Source organism: Rhinatrema bivittatum, chromosome 1, assembly GCF_901001135.1.
Source record: "Rhinatrema bivittatum chromosome 1, aRhiBiv1.1, whole genome shotgun sequence".
NCBI classification, from domain to species: Eukaryota; Metazoa; Chordata; class Amphibia; order Gymnophiona; family Rhinatrematidae; genus Rhinatrema; species Rhinatrema bivittatum.
This window is the reverse complement of record NC_042615.1, coordinates 647,594,845-647,614,611: the sequence shown is the minus strand read 5'-3', so window position 1 is coordinate 647,614,611 and position 19,767 is coordinate 647,594,845. Positions and strand designations below refer to the sequence as shown.

Genomic DNA, 19,767 nt, shown 5'->3' with positions numbered 1-19,767 from the left:
TCTTGAATTGACAATAGAGGAGAAAGGCACAGATAGGAGTGACTTATCCGACGAGAAGAGTGCACGAGGAAGGGTGTAGAGAAAGATAAGAGAGGAGCATTAGTGAGGTTCTGCAAAGTGAAGGCATTTGTAGGTAAGGAAAAGGATCTTGAACTGTATGCGGGAGCGGATAGGGAGCCAATGCAATGACTTCGAAAGAGGGGTTATATGAGTATAGCAACTTTGGTGACAGATAAGTCATACAGCTGAATGTAGGACAGATTGCAGTGGAGAGAGATGGCTTGCCAGGAGACATGTGAGGAGCAGGTTGCAATAGTCTGAGCAGGAGGAGATTAGAGTGGATAAGGGTTCTGGTAGTTTATTCAGAAAGGAAAGGATGGATTTTGGCAATGTTATAAAGAAAGAAGCAACATGTTTTAGTGTTTTGGATATGCTTAGAGAATTTAGAGAGGAGAGAGAAGAGTCTGAGGACTCTATGGCTGATAGACCGGGATGACCGTGTTATCCACAGAAACAGAGAGAAAAGAGGAAGAGGGAAGGTGGGCTTGGGGGAAAAGATAAGGAGCTCTGTCTTGGCCATGTAGAGTTTAAGGTGATGGTGGGATATCCAGGCAGCAATGTCAAACAAGCAGGCCGAGATCCGGGACTGGATTTCTGGTGAAATTTCTGGTGGTCAAAGGTAGATCTGGGAGTTAATCAACATAAAAAAGATATTGAAAGCCATGAGAGAAAATCAAAGCACCAAGAGAATGAGTATATAGTGAGAAGAGGGTCCAGAATGGAGGCCTGAGGCACACCAATTGATAGTGGAATGGCATTAGAGGAGGAACCACCAGAGGAAACGCTAAAAGTTCAATAGGAGAGTTAAGAAGAGAACCAAGACAGGACAGAATCCTGAAATCCAAGCGAAAACAGAGTATCAAGGAGTAGGTGGTAATCAACAGCAGCAAACATGTCAAGGAGTATAAGGACAGAATAAAGACCTTTAGCTTTAGCCATAAACAGGTCATTGAAAACTTTGGCAGGGGCTATTTCCGTTGAATGTAGAGGGCAAAAACCAGACCGGAATGGATCAAGAAAGGCTTGAAATGTAAGAAAGTCAAGACAGTGGTGGTGAACAGCACATTCAAGTAGTTTGGAAGCAAAAGGGAGAAGGGATATGAGTTGCTAGTTGGCAGGACAGGTAGAATTCAGTGAGGGTTTTTTAAGGAGTGATATGATTACAGTATGTTTGAAGGCAGTAGGAACAGTACCAGTGGAGAGTGATAGATTGAAGATTACGCCTGGGGGAATTCTGCGCACAAAACCTTAAAATTCTGCATACTTTATATTGGTCAAAATAACACAATTTACATGACAGTCTTTAAATAATCCATTTTAAATTAATACAGAAAAAAGGTATTACTTAAAGATGCAGAATTTTAAATATTTTGAACAGAATTTCCCTAGAAATTCACTGTAAGAGAGTGTCCCTTCCACTTGCTTTCCCTACTCCCCTGGCCACTTTGCCCTCTCAGGCCCCAACTCCGCCACCTGCCAGTATCTCTCCCCTCCACCTCTAGGCTCAACCCTTTCCATTCTATTGCCACTCCCAGAGTTTGATCCTGTTCTCAGTACTGCTCCCTCACACAGGCTCCCTCTGTCCCTCCTTCTCTCACACACATGCTCCCTCTCCCTAGTGCCCATACACACACACCCTCATATGGCTCTCTCACTCTCTCGTGCACACACATCCCCTCATACAGAATCCCTGTCTTGCACACACACACACACATCTTCGCCGCGAACAGCATGCACTCCCTTCACTGCATGCCGGGGTATTCATTTTCACCGCGAACATGCTGAAGTCTCCTCTGCCATTTTCTGTGCAAATTCTGCTCTTTACAGTAGCGCAGAATTTCCCCAGGACTAGAGGATGTGACAGATAGCAGGGATGACTGGAGTGGAAATGGAGCTGAGGAATTGGGTGGGGGAAGGGTCAAAGGAACAAATAGTGAGTTTGGAGGAAGAGAGAAGGCAAGCAGTTTCCTCCACTGTGTCTTCAGGAAAGGAGGAGAGAGTGGCGGAGGCTAGGGGAAGGGTAGAGGAAAGTAGTGGGGGAGAGGCAGTTAAAGCTGAAATCGTTGAGAACTCAAAACTAATTTTGTGAATCTTCTTATGGAAGTAGTCAGCCATAGTCTGGGCAGAGAGAGAAGGGAGGCGAGGGAATTTTAAGGATGAATTGAGAATGGCAAAGAGACAGCGAGGGTTGGATGTAAGAGAGTTTGTCAGATGGACATTGTAGTCTTGATTGACAAGTGCAATAGCATACTGGAATGTGGTCAGTATGAATTTGAAGTGTATGAAGTCTACATGGGCACGGAATTTTAGCCAGAGATGGGGATAATGTCTTTAATGTCCTGGTGGATGCCCACCTGAGTACCAGTGATCATCAAACGGTATGTTTTCATATCGCAAATAGGAATACGAGAGGTGACATGAAGACCCAAGTTCTGAATTTCAAAAATACAGACTTTGTCAAAATGGGGGGATGTACATGAAGGTAGAACTAGAAGACAGGGAGAAAATGAGAGAGGTGAAACAACAGTGGGCCAAATTAAAAGGAGCAACTACAAAGGCAACAAATCTATATGTTAGAAAAGTGAACAAAAGTAAGAGGAATAAGAAACCAATCTGGTTCTCAAGGGAGGTGGCTGAAAAATTAAAGTAAAAAAGAACAGTGTTCAAGAAGTATAAAGGATCCCAAAAAGAGGAACACAGGGAAGAATATCTGGTGAAACTGAGGGAGAGGAAGAAAAATCAAGAAAGTAAAAGGTCAGGCAGAAGAAAGGATTGCCAAAGAGGTGTAAAGTATGGTGACAAAACATTTTTCAGATATATCAGAGAAAGGAAAAAGGTCTGAAGTGGTATAGTGAAATTGAAAGGCGATAAAGATCAATGTATGGAGAGAGATGAAGAAATAGTAGAAATATTTAAACCAAATACTTTCAGATAGGTGTTCACTAAAGAAGATCCTGGATCACTGGTTGAGAAGACTGTAGATAGGGATGTAGTAGATGAAACTCCGTTTACAGAAGAGAATGTATGAGAAGAGCTAGGAAAATTGAAAGTGGACAAGACCATGGGACTAGATGAGGTACATCCCAGGATACTGAGAGAGCTGAGAGATGTGCTGTCATGTCCGCTGAAAGACCTCTTCAATAGATCCCTGGAAACGAGAGTGGGCCGTGAGATTGGAGAAGAGCAGAAGTGGTCCTGCTTCACAAGAGTGGGAGCAGAGAGGAGGCTGGAAACTACAGGCCAATTAGCTTCACCTTGGTAGTGGAAAAAATAATGAAGACTCTGCTAAAGGAAAGGATAGTGAACTATCTACAGTTCAATGGGTTGCTCAGCCCGAGGCAGGGAAAGGTCCTGTCAGACAAATATGATTGATTTTTTTGATTGGGTGACTAGAGAATTGGATCAGGGAAGAGCGCTCAATGTGATTTACTTGGATTTTAGTAAAGCTTTTGATACAGTCCCACATAGGAGACTCCTGAACAAAATGAGAAGCTTGGAAGTGGGTGCAAGGTAGTGGCATGGATTGCAAACTGGTTAATTGACAGGAGACAGCATGTCTCCTGTCAGTACCATGAACAGTATTAAGCAGGGATCGGTTTTGGGACAGGTTCTATTCAATATCTTTGTGAGCGACATTGCAGAAGGAATAGAAGGTAAAGTTTGTCTAGTTATGGATGATACTAAGCCCTGCAAAAGAGTGGACATGCCCGAAGGAGAAGAGAACATGAAAAGTGATTTAAGAAAGTTTGAAGACTGGTCTAGGATTTGGCAGCTGGGATTCAATGCCAAGAAGTACAGTCATCTATGTGGGGTGTGGTAATCCAAAAGAGTTGTTTGTGATGGGTGGTGAAAGACTGATGTATGTGGACTAGGAGAGGGGCCTTGCAGTGATAGTATCTGGTGATCTGAAGGTGACGAAGTAATGTGACGAAGTGAGAGCTAAAGCTAGAAGAATGCTGGGCTGCATAGAGAGAGGAATAATCAGTTAAAAAAATGGTGATGCCCTTGTACAGGTCCTTGGAGGGTGGAGGCTGTCCAAAGAAGAGTGACCAAAATAGTATGGGGTCAGCGTCGGAAAATTTATGAGGAGAGGCTGAAAGATCAGATTATGTATATCCTGGAAGAGATGAGGTGCAGGGGAGATATGATACAGACCTTCAAATACCGGAAAGGTTTTAATGATGCACAATCATCAAACCTTTTCCATTGGAAAGAAGTCAGTAGAACTAGGGATCACAAAATGAAACTCCAGGGAGGACGACTTTGAACCAGGAAATATTTCTTCAGGAAAGGGTGGTGAATGCTTGGAATTCCCTCTGGAGGAGGTGGTGAAGATGAAAACAGTGACAGAATGTAAAGGGGGTATGAGATAAACACTGTGGATTTCTAAAGGCCAGAGGATGGAAAAGAAGAAAAGTGCATGGGGTAACCTGCCGGTGTTGCAGTTATTACCCTTAACCACTAAGCCTTGATACTGTTGATGCAACTCCATCATTACTGTCTGCTTCAACAGCAGGGGAAAAGGGGAATTGGATTCAGACAGCAATCAACGAAGGGCCCAACTTTTACTGTCTGGGGAACAAATAAGCATGGGGGTAACTTACTGATGCGACTGATATTACCTTTAACCAATAAGCCTTGATATTGGTGATGCAACTCCATCATTGCTCTCTTCTTCCATGGCAAGGGGTAAAGGGGAATTGAATTCAGACAGCAACCAATGAGGGCCCACAACATCCTCCTCAGTAAAGACATAGGTAAAGAATTCAGTTGTTTGTTTTTTTTCTTTTATTTCCTTGTCCTCCCTGACCATTCCTTTTACCCCTCAGTCATCTAGCAGCCCAGCTAATTTCTTCTCTAGCTTTTTACTTCAAATGTACTTGAAAAAGTTTTTATTACTTGTTTTACCTCAATGGCAATTATCTTTTCAAATTCTCTCTTAGTCTGATTAATTATTTTTACATCCAACTTACCAGTGCCTATGCTCTTTCCTGTTTTCCTTAAAGGCCTGTAAAAGAACTGATAAATTAATGGCAAAAGGGTAACAATTCTTGACAGTAAGCTTGTTAAGACTCCAGTAGTCGAAGCTCGGCAAAAGGGATTCATCCTTCTGTACAAAGAATAACCCTGCTCCTGCAAGAGAATTGAAGGATAGATAAAGCCATGAGCCAGGTATCCCTGTATGTATTCAGGACCTGACAATGTATCCCTGTATGTATTTCTGGACTTGACAATGTATATGTCCAGCCATGTGGTAGTATGGTTCCCTCTAGTAATTTAATGACACCATTGTACTCCCATGCTAAGGAAGGATATCTGGGGGGGTTTGGGTTTTTTTTTTTAATAAGGACATCTGCAAAGGTGTGCTGGTATGCTTGAAGAATCAGGGGTACCTAAATCTACAGAGGCCACAAGAATGAAATCTATACATGCTGGGTCTAGAATGCAAGATGAAAAACACCTTGATAGATCTTCATTGGCTTCCAGTAACCTTCTGAATCCAATAATCTTGGATTATCAATAATCTTCAATATCATCAATAATATTGACTCATCTCCTCCCGGAATTTCAATACAACCCTACAATCCAACAAGAGTCCTAAGATCCTAAAATAAAGGCATTCTTTCAATACCTTCCAACAATATTGCTCATCTTACCCAAATTAGAGATCGTTTGTTCTCTATTGCTGGTCCCAAACTTTGGAACTCCCTACCTAGTCCACTAAGACTAACAACTGAAAAAAAGAAATTCAAACGATCTAAAAACATGGCTCTTCAAAAAAGCCTATGAACTCACCTGAATTTTTTCAATTACACTTTGTAAAAAGACTGCTCTCAATCTTAATTTTCTTTGTTTTGTATACTTTTTAAATCTTATATTTAAATAATTCCTTGGAACTATTTTCCATTGTTGTAGTAATTAATAACTCTCTTAATCTGATATCGTACTCTTTCTTTTTTAATAATACAGTTAGAAATGTTATTATCTTTCTACATTGTAATTCAGTGGTATATTTGTAAACTGTTGTGATCTATCTTTGGAATGATGGTATATAAAAGGCATAAATAAATATGAACCTTGAGACAATCTGCCCTGATTGCCAGTTGATAAACAGGTTGTGCAGCTTGATCCATGGCAGTCTCAGAAGGATCATACATGAAGGTGTTTCAAGAACTCAAAATGCGATAATCTCAGAGTGCCACATGCCCACCCTTAACTTCAAATCAATGGTGAACTATTGTGTCTTCCCTTGAGCCAATGCCTGCCATCGATGGATATGACAGGAATAGTTGTAGGATTCAGTCGTAAGGGTATACATCCCGTATAGCCAAATGAAATCCTGACTGCTGAGATTTCCCAAAGTCAATAAGGGGTATGTGCTGCCTCTGATTCTGAAGGCTAGCATATGGATACTAAGATGGCTAAACACTGCATCACATGGAGTACTGGAAGGGATCCATGGTTCAAAGAAAGCTTCTCTTCAATTGTGGACCATTAACTTCCTGGCTAGTACAATAGAAGCTCATCCACAACCTCCTCATTTGGTCCTTCTTTGTTTGAGGTAACCAAACCTAATGTGGCTCATTTGCATGGGCCATTCATTCCTTACAACTGGATCTGGCCATGACATGGCACCAGACTTGAGAGAGGAAGTAAGTACTTTGGTTGGTGTTCTCGAATGTGGGCATCAGTACATAGGCAGAGAGAAATTGTGGCATCTGCATTGGAAGGTAACTTCCAGCAAGCCAGTTCATCTTTAATCCATTCTGCCCAGTCCACAATCATCAAACATTTTCCATTGGAAAGAAATTAATAGAACTAGAGGTCATGAAATGAAACTCCAGGGAGGATGACTCAGAACCAATGGTCAGGAAATATTTCTTAACGTAAAGGGTGATGAATGCCTAGAATGCTTTTCCGGAAGAGGTGGTGAAGACGAAAACAATGAAGGAATTCAAAGGGGCATGGGATGAACACTGTGGAACCCTAAAGGCTACAGCAGTGTTTCTCAACCTTTTTTCCATCATGACACATCTGACAGATGATGTTCACGTGCATGACATGCTACACACTTCATTTAACAGCTATACTAAAATAAAAAAATCCTAGATATTTTGTTGAAAATGATGCAGGAGAAAGTTAACATATTCTTTAATTTCAATAACTGCTTATAAAATATAATTAAATGTTATTTTTTCACAAAAATTGTAATCTTTGATTACTGCATTATTGAGAAATCTGGGATTGATATGCATATGCAGCACACAACTTTTCAATACAGACAAACTCTCATGAATTTCACTGTCAACCTCAGAAAATTCTGACTTCTTCTGGAGTTTATACAGAGTAGAGTTAGGAAATTTCCCCTTTCAACTCACCATACAAAAATATATTCAAATTCTGATATCCCTTCAGTAATAGTACTTCAAAATCTCTTCCCTGCCAGCCACTTTGTGAAATAATATGAAAACCTTCTAAAAAGACATTTAGAAATTATATAGCATACTAGCCATACCATAAGAGTACTAACACTCAAAACTTGAACAGCAGCAACCTTACCTATGAAAAAGCAAGACTGCAAATACAGGACACAGTACACTTACTATTGGAAAAACAAAGAAAGCCAGACTGCTCTAAATTCTTAAATAGAATCTACATCCTAGTTAGCAGAATCCCTCACCTCTGTCAAACATACAGAATGCAGACTGATGCTTATATAATACAGAATAAAAGACCATAAATTATAAACAAGCATACAGAGAAAAAAATGAAACTCCAAGAGGGGGTGGGGATGGTAGGTAGGATGGCAGGGCAGGATACAGCATGCCTGCAACATTTCTGGCTTGGATTGGTGGTACAGTGATTTCCAAGGTTGAGGGAAAAGCAGAAACAAGGAGTGGTGATGAGGAATTTTAAGTACCAGCTCCTTCCTCTGCACCCAAGCAGCAAGCACATGTGGCTGTTATAGAAAGCAAAGGCCTGCTATGTCAAATTTTTGGTGACGCACTTTCCACCCCTTGGTGACACACCATTGTGTCCCAACACACTGGTTGAGAACCAGTGGGCTAGAGGATAGAATTAAAGAAAAAAGTGCATGGGGTAACTTGCTGGTGTGGCAGTTGCTACCCTTAACAAATAGTATCAAGGCTTAATGCAACTCCATAGTTGCTCTCTGCTTCAATGGCAGTGGGAAAAGGGGAATTGGATTCAGACAGCAACCGAGGATCCTGACTTTTATGGTTTGGGGAACAAATAAACATGGAGTTATCTTGCTGAGGTGGCTTTTACTACTCTTAATCATTAAGCCTGAAACTTTTGATGTGGCTCCATCATTGCTCTCTGCTTCCACGGCAGGAATTAGGAAAAATTGGATTTGGACAGTATCCAAAGGCCCTGACTATATGGTCTGGGAAAATAATAAGCATGAGGGTATCCTGCACGGTGCAGCAGATACTGGCATAAGCTTGCTGGGCAGACTGGGTGGATAACTTGATCCTTTTCTGCCATAATTTCTATGTTATCTATTTGCCAAGTATTGGTTTATGCTGCCCAAGTGTTTCCCATAAATGGACAGAGCCTTGGCCATCTTATTCTGATCCAATCGCAGGGCATCTTCTGCTTGCGATGATCACTTTTTCCTTGGGTTGGGTCCTTGAGAGTTGATGGTTGACAGGGCTTAGGAAGTAGGCCCCAAACAAGGACTAAGCAGCAATACAGAAGCAGAAGTGAACAATAGAAACAGGAAGACCAGATGAAATGAATCAGCAGATCTGGAGAAGCGAGACATACACTGGCGTCAACAACAAAATACACTCTGGGAGCAGGACTTCATTGAGTGGGCCATAAAATGAGAATCATGCTCTGGCAACTTGCTAAATGGAAGCCTGGATATTTTGTGTGTCCAGACAGGAAACAAGATGGCCATCAGCAGGAAGTGTGGGCCAAGGAGTTGGGAAAACTGACCAGATAGTCTCTTAAAGCCCACAGAGGCCTCTGCTGGCAGGAGACAATAACTGTTTATCAGCACCTCACAACATCTGATGTTAGTCCATTTATGTGACTCAGGAATTTTGTAGACTAAAGGACAAAGTGAGTGCCCTATGGCAGGGGTGGCCAACTCTGGTTCTCAAGAACTACAAACAGGCCAGGTTTTCAGGATATCCACAATGAATATGCCTGAGATTGATATACATGCATTGCCAACAGTGTATGCAGATCTATCTCAGGCATATTCATTGTGGATATCCTGAAAAACTGTTCTGTGGCTCTCGAGGACCAGAGTACATCACCTCTGCCATATTGGGACCCATCCTTATAGCTTAACAAGCCATATCAAAAATAGGAACCTGAGCTGTGTTAGGATTGGTTCTGATGAATAAACATTAAAATTTAGCATGAGCCACTTTGAAGTAAAGGAAATTGTAACTTAGGTGACTAAAATCATTCTGAGCCCCCTTCCTGTTCTAATTTGGAGTTGGCTTAGATGAAATCTGGACTGGTTAACTAGTCCAGAACACACAAAATCAGGAAGAATACCGTTCTTAGTTTTGTAGTTCCAGAAGAAAAATATGTGTGTTATTTTTGAAAGATTTTCCTTTTTAGCAACTACTAAAACATGGTGCTGCAAAACTGATCTTCCTATCTGTGGAAGCATAACCCTGATAATCTAAATAATGACTACACCATAAAAAGCAATACATCACCTCAGAAGAAAGGGGAGGGGTGTTTAAGAGGGTGAATATGTGGGCAGGATATGTTGCTTTAGTTTGAAGTTTGGGGTTTTATTTTTTAATTATTTATGAAATGATTAATTTGTAATGTGCATTTTGTAAATCGCTTTGAACAGTTCATAGCTACAATTAATAAATGTAATGTATGGCTATAATAAAAGTGTATTCTAAAATATTAAGAAATCTTTTTAAAATATCATTGGAGAGAAAATAAGAGATCTAAAAGTAGGACCAATGAAAGGAGATTCAGAGACAGAGTACAACTTATATTTGAGGATCACAGGGGATACTTCATGATACAAATATGCATTGTGTTGGTTTTACTTTTTATTTTGGACTTATGTAAAAACTTAGTTGTCATAAATGTATAGATGTTAAACTAATTTAACATATATGTAGTGCTTTAAAAATTACCTTGACTATAATTTTGTGACCTTTGCTGTCTAGATACATGCTTTGCAAGCTGAACTCAATTTCCATAGAAGCTTATACAACCTCCAGGTTACTTACACCGAATCTCTCTTCAGAGGAATAAAGCAAGCCTACCACACTTTTCAAGATAATGTTGGGGAAGTGCTTTGTTCACCTTTAAAAGGTTGGTGTGAATTTAATTTTATTGGCAGGACTTGAATGCATATAAATGAAAATAAGATAAATATGGATATTCTAAAGCATATAAAATCAGGAACTTTGCTTACTAAAGTGCTTTAAAACCATGATGGATACCACAGTTTAGAAAATCCTGCTTACCCTCAGCCCAGATTTAACAACAATAATGTCTATGCATTCTTCGCCCTCAATCTTTAAAGGGGTAGCTAGCAGTAAGTCACGTTCAGGGGTGGATTCCCGATGACGACCAGCCCGGGGATTCGCCACACAGGCTGGCCCAGGAGATACCACATGGTCTGCTGAGCACGGCTCTGTCACAGCCGCGCTCAGCAGACCATGTGACTAGAGCGACCAGCCCACCGGGGGATGCCCGATCCAACGATAGGGCAATCCGCCCCTGGTCACGTTCCCTGCCCTCCCTTCAACAGATTTTTCCTCCTTTCTCAAGTTTTATTGTAAACCGGCGTGATGTGCTCGCACGAACACCGGTATATTAAAAGCTGTTAAATAAATAAATAAATAAATAAATACATAAACAGATCTCTCCCAATAATTCCACCCCTTTGTTATTTATTTATTTATTTATTTATTTATTTATTTATTGGTTTTTATATACCGCCGTTCATCCTAGGATATTGCGTCGGTTTACAGGAAAACAAAAACAAAACGTCAGAGCGTTGTACATAGAACAAGGTAGTAATAATTATGAACTAGTATATAAATAACTAAGGGAAGAAGTAAAGTTGTACATATAACAAATTAATAGTTAAATAATACATAAATAACTAACAGTGAGAATAGCTAAGTAATTTAAACGGCAAAAACTTAAAGTAGAGGGAAAGGAGGGGGGAGGAGGAGAGAGTTGGACGTGCTGGGGTATTTAAGGACGTTGTATCATAGTGGAAGGAGAAAGTGATGGAAAATGTCTATTGTGCTTGCAAAGTGGGTAGAATGAGGTGGGAAGGGGGAGCGGGAGGAATCAAGTGTAGGCCTGAGTAAATAACCATGTCTTGAGATTTTTTTTGAAGATTTTTGGGGACTGTTCAAGTCGTAGTTCGGTAGGCATAGAGTTATGAAACCTGCCCCTACCCAACACTCAAAAAGTGACCTCACAATGTCCTGTCCCCCTTACTTAAGGAGCCTCAAGTTCCACCTTAGGCAGGTGTGATCCTCAGTTGCTTGTGCCCCACTGGTGCCATAATTTCAAATGGCACCAGCTGACCTGAGGCTCTCCAGAGCAAAAGGGGAGCCTTGAGTCATCCAGCAATATTCTGATTTACATTGCCAGTAGAACAGGATCAAATAGGAGTCACTCCTGCCCAAAAGGCTAGAACTTTGATTGTTTTTTAGGTTTTAAATCATGCCATTGCCTCTTACTTGTGGAATAATTTTCCACATTTTGCATGTTACTATTGAGCACTGAAATGAACATCAGAAATATGACAGTATCTTGTTCATCTGGACCTCCTTAGAACAAAGGAACAAAAACTTGACTATTTTTTCTATTCTAATTGTACTACAGCTAACAGTCAGAACTGTTTTCAAGAATATTTGATTGTGTTTGGTTTTTTATTCTTTTCCCTTATTTGCAGATGTTCTGTCTTCTTATATGGAACTTAAGACAGATGCATCAGAAGCTGCTCTGAAAGGCTTTTTGACTGTTTTTAAAAACAATGTTGAACAGATCCAGGATGCTGTTGACACTTTGTCTCCATCAAGGAGCCAGCAGCATGAAGGTAAACATTTAAGTTATTTTGTTTGATATAAAAACAAAATACAATTTCTATTTCAAGAAAACAGGAAAGAGCATAAACATTGGCAAGTTAGATATAAAACAATAAGACAAGCCAAAAGAGAATTTGAGAAGAAGCTTGTCAGAGGCAAGAACTCAAAACCTTTTATTATTATTATTTATTTATTTGTTTAAAATGTCTTATAATCTGCAATCTACAATGAATGATCACGACTTACTGTAATACATTCATAATTTCATAACATATGACTAACATACATTAACAAAGCAATTTAAGATATAATTAATAATCTAGACACCTCATAGATTAAAAGTTAATAAATAAAAAGCCTTCACCCTTTTCCTGAAAATGTTTGTACCCTCTATATCACAAATGAAGATGAGAAACAATGCGGTACACACACTGTACTTCATCTACATACATCTACTCAAAGATTGATGTTGCTTGCACCTGTCATATTGATTGATTCATCTTTTAAAGTTTAAGGATCCACACGTATCTTGGCACTATACTTTAATATTTTGTGGTGTACCCTCTATATGCCACAGTTCATGGGACAACGCATTCCACAGCACAGGTGCTACGTAGGAGAAAGCCCTGGCCCTAGTTGATTAACCTGTAGCCCCATGTAGATGGAATTTTTTAAACGTTCCCTTTTTGCGACTTGAAGAGTCTACCAGACAAATATTTTACAATAGACCTTGTAAGGATACAAGTATATCCCAGACAAGAAGCCTGTGAGGGAGTTGGTTGGACTACTATATGACTGAGGAGTAAAACGGGTGCTCATGGAAGACAAAGCCAGAGTTGAAAATCTACATTTAATTCTTTGCTTCAATCTTTACTGAGGAGATACCTATGCTGAAAAAAATTCTTTGAGGGTGGTGATTCAGAGGCACTGAATCAAACCATAGTGAACTGGGAAGATGTAATTGAGAAAATCATCAAAGTAAAGAGTAAAAAATCACCAGGGCCTGGTGCACCCCAAAGTTCTGAGAGAACTAAAAAATGAAATTGCAGACTTACTACTAGTAATCTCATTCAAAACAGCTATGGTACTTAAGGATTCAAGAATGTTCAACATAATGCCCATTTTTTAAAATGTCACCAAGGGTCATCTGGGAAACTATAGACCAGTGAGCGTGAGGTTGGTGCCAGGCAAAATGGTAGAATTTGCTCTAAAGAACAAAACTACTGACCATCTGCATACATGGGGCAGAGCCAACTTGGATTTAGCAAAGAGAAATCTTGCCTTAAAAATCTGTTAGGTTTCTTTGAAGAGTTAACAAACATGTTGACAAGTGTGAGTTGGATTTTTAGAAGGTGTTTGACACAGTCTTCTTAAGAGAGTCATCAAGAAATTAAAGTCACTGGATAGGAGGCAATATTCTGTTGTGGACTGCCACACATGGACGTGCCGATTTTATAACATGCATACATAGGCGCACGCATGTTATAAAATACGGGTTCCACGCACACATGCGTGCCAGATTTTCATGTCCGGGTGTGCATATGCAGGCGGATGTCCAGCTCCACGTGCAGGGAGGGAATTTTAGCAAAATACGCGTGGTCACACAATCACGTCTCCTTCAGTTCTCTCCCAGTCCGCTCCAATTAAGGAGGGGACTGGGAGAGAAATTTTCTCCCCCCTAACTCTATTCTTCCTCCCTCTTCCCCTCTCCTCCCCACCCCCTAAACCTACCTAACTATCTCCCTTTTCCAGACGGTATCCTCTCAACGCGGCAGGTTAGTCTTACTATTTCCACTTTTTCCCTGTCAATTTATGGTGGGTTGCTCTTCTGTGACCGCCGGCAATCAACCGCTCATGGCTTGTTTTCATTGCATCGTCTGGTGTTCGTTGATGCCCCAGTGCCTGCAGACCATGTCCATCACGGACCGGCATGAGGTTTGTATCCTCTGCCTGGGGGCATCACATGATATCCGAGGGTGTCAGCTGTACAATCAGATGACCCCCCAAGGGCCGTCGTGCTCGTCTCGACAAAATGAAGAAACTCTTTGGCCCCAAGAAGGCCACTCCATCTACACCATTCTCGGAGTCTCTGACCCGGGGGTAGAGGGGAACTGCTGGATACGCTGTCCCTCTCAACACTTCTGGAAGCTTCTTCTAAGGAGTGGGGAGCCGGAGATTGACCCTTGCCGCTGTTGGTGCTCTCTCAGACATCGGGATCCTCTACTTCTCACAGGATAAGCAGGATGGTAGTTCTCACATATGGGTGATATCAGGATGGAGACCAATCACGGAATACTTTTGTCAAAGTTTCCAGAACTTTGTCTGGTACATACTGGGTATGCCCAGCATAGCATCAACCCTGCAGCCAGCAGGGGTCCCCCTTCAGTCTCCTTTTTTCCGCGCAGCAGTAGCCATGCGGGTTAAGGAGCTCTTCAGAGATTCCTGACAGAAATTTTCCTCATGAAACTGGTCAAGATGGTGAGACTGAGAGGGAAATGCTAAGAGAAATTAGGGAAGCTAACTAAATTGGTAGTGCGGTAATAATGGGAGACTTCAATTACCCCAATATTGACTGGGTAAATGTATCATCGGGACACGCTAGAGAGATAAAGTTCCTGGATGGAATAAATGATAGCTTTATAGAGCAATTGTTTCAGGAACCGACGAGAGAGGGAGCAATTTTAGATCTAATTCTCAGTGGAGCACAGGATTTGGTGAGAGAGGTAACTGTGGTGGGGCCGCTTGGCAATAGTGATCATAATATGATCAAATTTGAATTAATGACTGGAAGGGGGACAGTAAGCAAATCCACGGCTCTCGTGCTAAACTTTCAAAAGGAAAACTTCGATAAAATGAGAAAAATTTGTTAGAAAAAAACTGAAAGTAGCAGCTACAAAAGTAAAAAGTGTGCAAGAGGTGTGGTCATTGTTAAAAAAAAATACCATCCTAGAAGCACAGTCCAGAAGTATTCCACACATTAAGAAAGGTGGAAAGAAGGCAAAACGATTACCGGCATGGTTAAAAGGGAGGTGAAAGAAGCTATTTTAGCCAAAAGATCTTCATTCAAAAATTGGAAGAAGGATCAAACAGAAGAAAACAGGATAATGCATAAACATTGGCAAGTTAAATGTAAGGCATCCATAAGAACCTGGCAAGTACCCAAAAACTAAGTCTATTCCATGTTACCATTGCTAATGTCAGTGGCTATTCTCTAAGTGAACTTAATAGCAGGTAATGGACTTCTCCTCCAAGAACTTATCCAATCCTTTTTTAAACACAGCTATACTAACTGCACTGACCACATCCTCTGGTAAAAAATTCCAGAGTTTAATTGTGCGTTGAGTAAAAAAGAACTTTCTCCGATTAGTTTTAAATGTGCCCCATGCTAACTTCATGGAGTGCCCCCTAGTCTTTCTACTATCCGAAAGAGTAAATAACCGATTCACATCTACCCGTTCTAGACCTCTCATGATTTTAAACACCTCTATCATATCCTCCCTCAGTCGTCTCTTCTCCAAGCTGAAAAGTCCTAACCGCTTTAGTCTTTCCTCGTAGGGAAGTTGTTCCATTCCCCTTATCATTTTGGTAGCCCTTCTCTGTACCTTCTCCATCGCAAGTATATCTTTTTTGAGATGCGGCGACCAGAATTGTATACAGTATTCAAGGTGCGGTCTCACCATGGAGCGATACAGAGGCATTATGACATTTTCCGTTTTATTCACCATTCCCTTTCTAATAATTCCCAACATTCTGTTTGCTTTTTTTGACTGCCGCAGCACACTGAACCGACGATTTCAATGTGTTATCCACTATGACACCTAGATCTCTTTCTTGGGTTGTAGCACCTAATATGGAACCCAACATTGTGTAATTATAGCATGGGTTATTTTTCCCTATATGCATCACCTTGCACTTATCCACATTAAATTTCATCTGCCATTTGGATGCCCAATTTTCCAGTCTCACAAGGTCTTCCTGCAATTTATCACAATCTGCTTGTGATTTAACTACTCTGAACAATTTTGTGTCATCTGCAGATTTGATTATCTCACTCGTATTTCTTTCCAGATCATTTATAAATATATTGAACAGTAAGGGTCCCAATACTGATCCCTGAGGCACTCCACTGTCCACTCCCTTCCACTGAGAAAATTGTCCATTTAATCCTACTCTCTGTTTCCTGTCTTTTAGCCAGTTTGCAATCCACGAAAGGACATCGCCACCTATCCCATGACTTTTTACTTTTCCTAGAAGCCTCTCATGAGGAACTTTGTCAAACGCTTTCTGAAAATCCAAGTATACTATATCTACCGGTTCACCTTTATCCACATGTTTATTAACTCCTTCAAAAAAGTGAAGCAGATTTGTGAGGCAAGACTTGCCCTGGGTAAAGCCATGCTGACTTTGTTCCATTAAACCATGTCTTTCTTTATGTTCTGTGATTTTGATGTTTAGAACTCTTTCCACTATTTTTCCTGGCAGATAAATTTCCTGGAGCTTCGTGCAATCAGATATGCTTTCAGGGCTTTTCAGGATCACCTCTCCAACCAGGTCATCCTGATTCAAACCGACAACCAGGTGGCCATGTGGTATATCAACAAGCAAGGGGGAACGGGCTCCTACCTCCTGTGTCAGGAAGCTGCACAGATATGGGCGGAGGCCCTTTCCCACTCGATGTACCTCAGAGCCACCTACTTACCGGGAGTGACAATGTGTTGGCGGACAAGCTGATTCGCACTTTTCAACCGCACGAGTGGTCCCTCAACCCCACTGTAGTGGACTCACTATTCCAATGTTGGGATACCCTCACATAGACCTCTTTTCTTCAATTCACAATGCAAAGTAGGGAACTTCTGCTCTCTCACTCGCAGCCAACACCGCCAGCCCAGAGATGCTTTCTCTCGTGGGCCAGCGGTCTCCTTTATGCGTAACCTCCACTTCCACTCATTTCAAAGACTCTTGTGAAGTTGCGAAGGGACAAGGGTCTAATGATTCTCATAGCTCCTCATTGGCCACGCCAGGTCTGGTTTCCAATTCTCCATGACCTATCGGTACACCACCACATTCCTCTAGGGAAGGACCTGCTTCTGATCACTCAGAACAACGGCTGCCTTCATCACCCCAACCTTCTCCCTGACTGCCTGGATTTTGAAAAGTTAATACTTCAACCTCTTAACCTTTCAGAGCCGGTTTCCTGTGTCCTAGTAGCTTCACGAAAGCCTTCCACAAGGCAGACTTATCGTTATAAATGGAACAGGTTTATGGGATGGTATACTTCCATGTCCATCAATCCCTTCACTTGTCCCACACAAAAGTTTCTGGACTATCTCTGGCTCCTTTCAGAGTCAGGCCTCAAAACTTCTTCTATCAGGGTACATGTCAGTGCAGTAGCCGCCTTCCATAAAGGTGTAGGGGATGTACCCATTTCAGTACAACCCCTTGTCACACGCTTTTTGAAGGGCTTGCTTCACCTTAAACTTCCACTGCGCCCTCCAGCCCCTTCTTGGGACCTCAACATGGTTTTGGGAAGGCTCATGAAACCGTCGTTTGAGCCTCTCCAATCCTGTGATCTCCGCTTTCTCACTTGGAAAGTGATTTTTCTTTTGGCGATCACATCAGCTCGCAGAGTTAGTGAGTTACAGGCCTTAGTCACCTACCCGCCTTACACTAAACTTCTGCATGACAGGGTAGTACTCCACACTCACCCTAAATTTTTGCCTAAGGTAGTATCGGAGTTTCATATCAATCAATCCATTATACTACCCACTTTCTTTCCCAGGCCCCACGCAAACCTAGGAGAACGGGCTCTACATACCCTTGACTGTAAACGTGCGCTAGCATTTTATCTAGACCGTACAGCTGCCCACAGGAAAGGCATCCAATTGTTTGTTTCCTTTGATCCCATCAAATTGGGCAAACCTGTGGGTAAGCAGACTCTCTCCTCCTGGTTAGCAGACTGTATTTCCTTTTGTTACCAACAGACAGGCATTCCGCTTCAAAACTGTGTTAAACCACACTCTGTCAGGGCCATTGCAACATCAGTAGCGCACCTACGCTCGGTGCCGCTTGCTGACATCTGTAAGGCTGCTACCTGGAGCTCTCTCCACACCTTCACAGCCCATTATTGTTTAGACAAGGTTGGCAGACAAGATTTTATCTTCAGCCAGTCTGTGCTACGCAACTTATTTGCAAACTGAAGTACCAACATCCTTCCGCCAACCCGGTAGGGTTCAGTATGCCCTCTACCAAATTCCACTCCAGTTCTTGTGCCTGTTGCATGTCTTTGGGTACATTTGGTGCATTGCTTGGGCATCCTCGGCTCGGTACTCACCCATATGTGAGGACTACCATCCTGCTTGTTCTGTGAGAAAGCAGAGTTGCTTACCTGTAACAGGTGTTCTCACAGGACAGCAGGATGCTAGTCCTCACGAAACCCACCTGCCACCCCGCAGAGTTGGGTTCGCTTACGATTTATTATTTTATTTTTCGCATGTACTTTTACTATAAGATGAGACTGAAGGGGGACCCTTGCTGGCTGCAGGGTTGATAGTATGCTGGGCATGCCCAGTATGTGCCAATCAAAGTTCTGGAAACTTTGATAAAAGTGTTCCGTGACTGAGCTCCATCCTGATGATGTCACCCACATGTGAGGACTAACATCCTGCTGTCCTGTGAGAACACCTGTTACAGGTAAGCAACTCTGCTTTCCTCGGTGCCGGGGAAAGACCAGACCAAGCACCATGGGAAACCTCGTAAGCATTGCCATCGTTCGTCGTTGGCGCACGGCTCCAATTCCGGTGCGGCACCGGTGGCTGCTGTGCTACCACCAAAGAGGCCCTGTGGTGAGGAGGCCCCAGCCTCTGGCAGACCTGGAAGTCCTAGGCATTCCCCACAGACATCTGTGCCGGGCAGCGAGCCTCCTCAGGGCTCCAAGGAGACTCTGGTGACACCTTGTCCCCCTCCATCAGTCCTGTTTCTGCCAGACTTCCAGGAGGAGCTGGACCACAGGATGTGGTGCTCTGAGCCTTATGGAACATTGAACTGCCCCGGCACTGGCCCCCATACCAGTGCTGCAACCCATGCCATCTCTGTTGACACTCCTGCTTGAGCATCTGGACGTCCTGCTTGGTGCCTCTCAGACGCAGCCGGTGCCCGGGGGTCCTTCAGTTCCCCAATGGCCACCAGTGCCCTCCTTGGGAGCAATTCCCATCATCGGCTCCTCCCAGGAGGAAGACATGCACTGACCATCGGCGCCACCTCGTGTTTTGGTCCTGAGGCCACAGTTTCCCGAGCCTGTGCACGGGCCATTGGGTCTCCCAGGGCTGTCTGTGCCCTCACTGCTGCTGGTGCCACGAGTTCTCTCAGTGCCATCGGTACCCAGATTGAAGAGTTTTGACAGGCCTCACCCACGCTTGGGAACCTAAGCAAGGAGGAGGGCCCGTACGATCCATGAGGAGATGACTCTTCCGAGTCTTCTTCTGAAGACTCTGGGGACCTCCTCTCAGAATCTTCGCCACTAGAGGAAAGGAGTCGGTCTCCCCCAGAGGACCTCTCTTTTGCAGGGTTTGTCAGGGCCATGGCTGAAGCCATCCCCTTTCAACCCCTCACTGAGGAGGATGCATGACATAAGATGCTGGAAGTT

At 42.5% G+C, this 19,767-nt stretch overlaps 1 protein-coding gene across 3 annotated transcripts in view; it reads left to right on the top strand.

Annotated features, from left to right (window-relative positions):
• Positions 1-19,767, top strand: part of LOC115073872 — a 350,431-nt gene that overhangs the window by 294,822 nt on the left and 35,842 nt on the right. For all 3 annotated transcript variants that reach the window (XM_029572796.1, XM_029572788.1, XM_029572807.1), the window contains 2 exons: positions 10,239-10,386; positions 11,993-12,136. In XM_029572796.1, the coding sequence (XP_029428656.1) occupies positions 10,239-10,386; positions 11,993-12,136 (292 nt within the window). The remainder of the gene's footprint in view (positions 1-10,238; positions 10,387-11,992; positions 12,137-19,767) is intronic.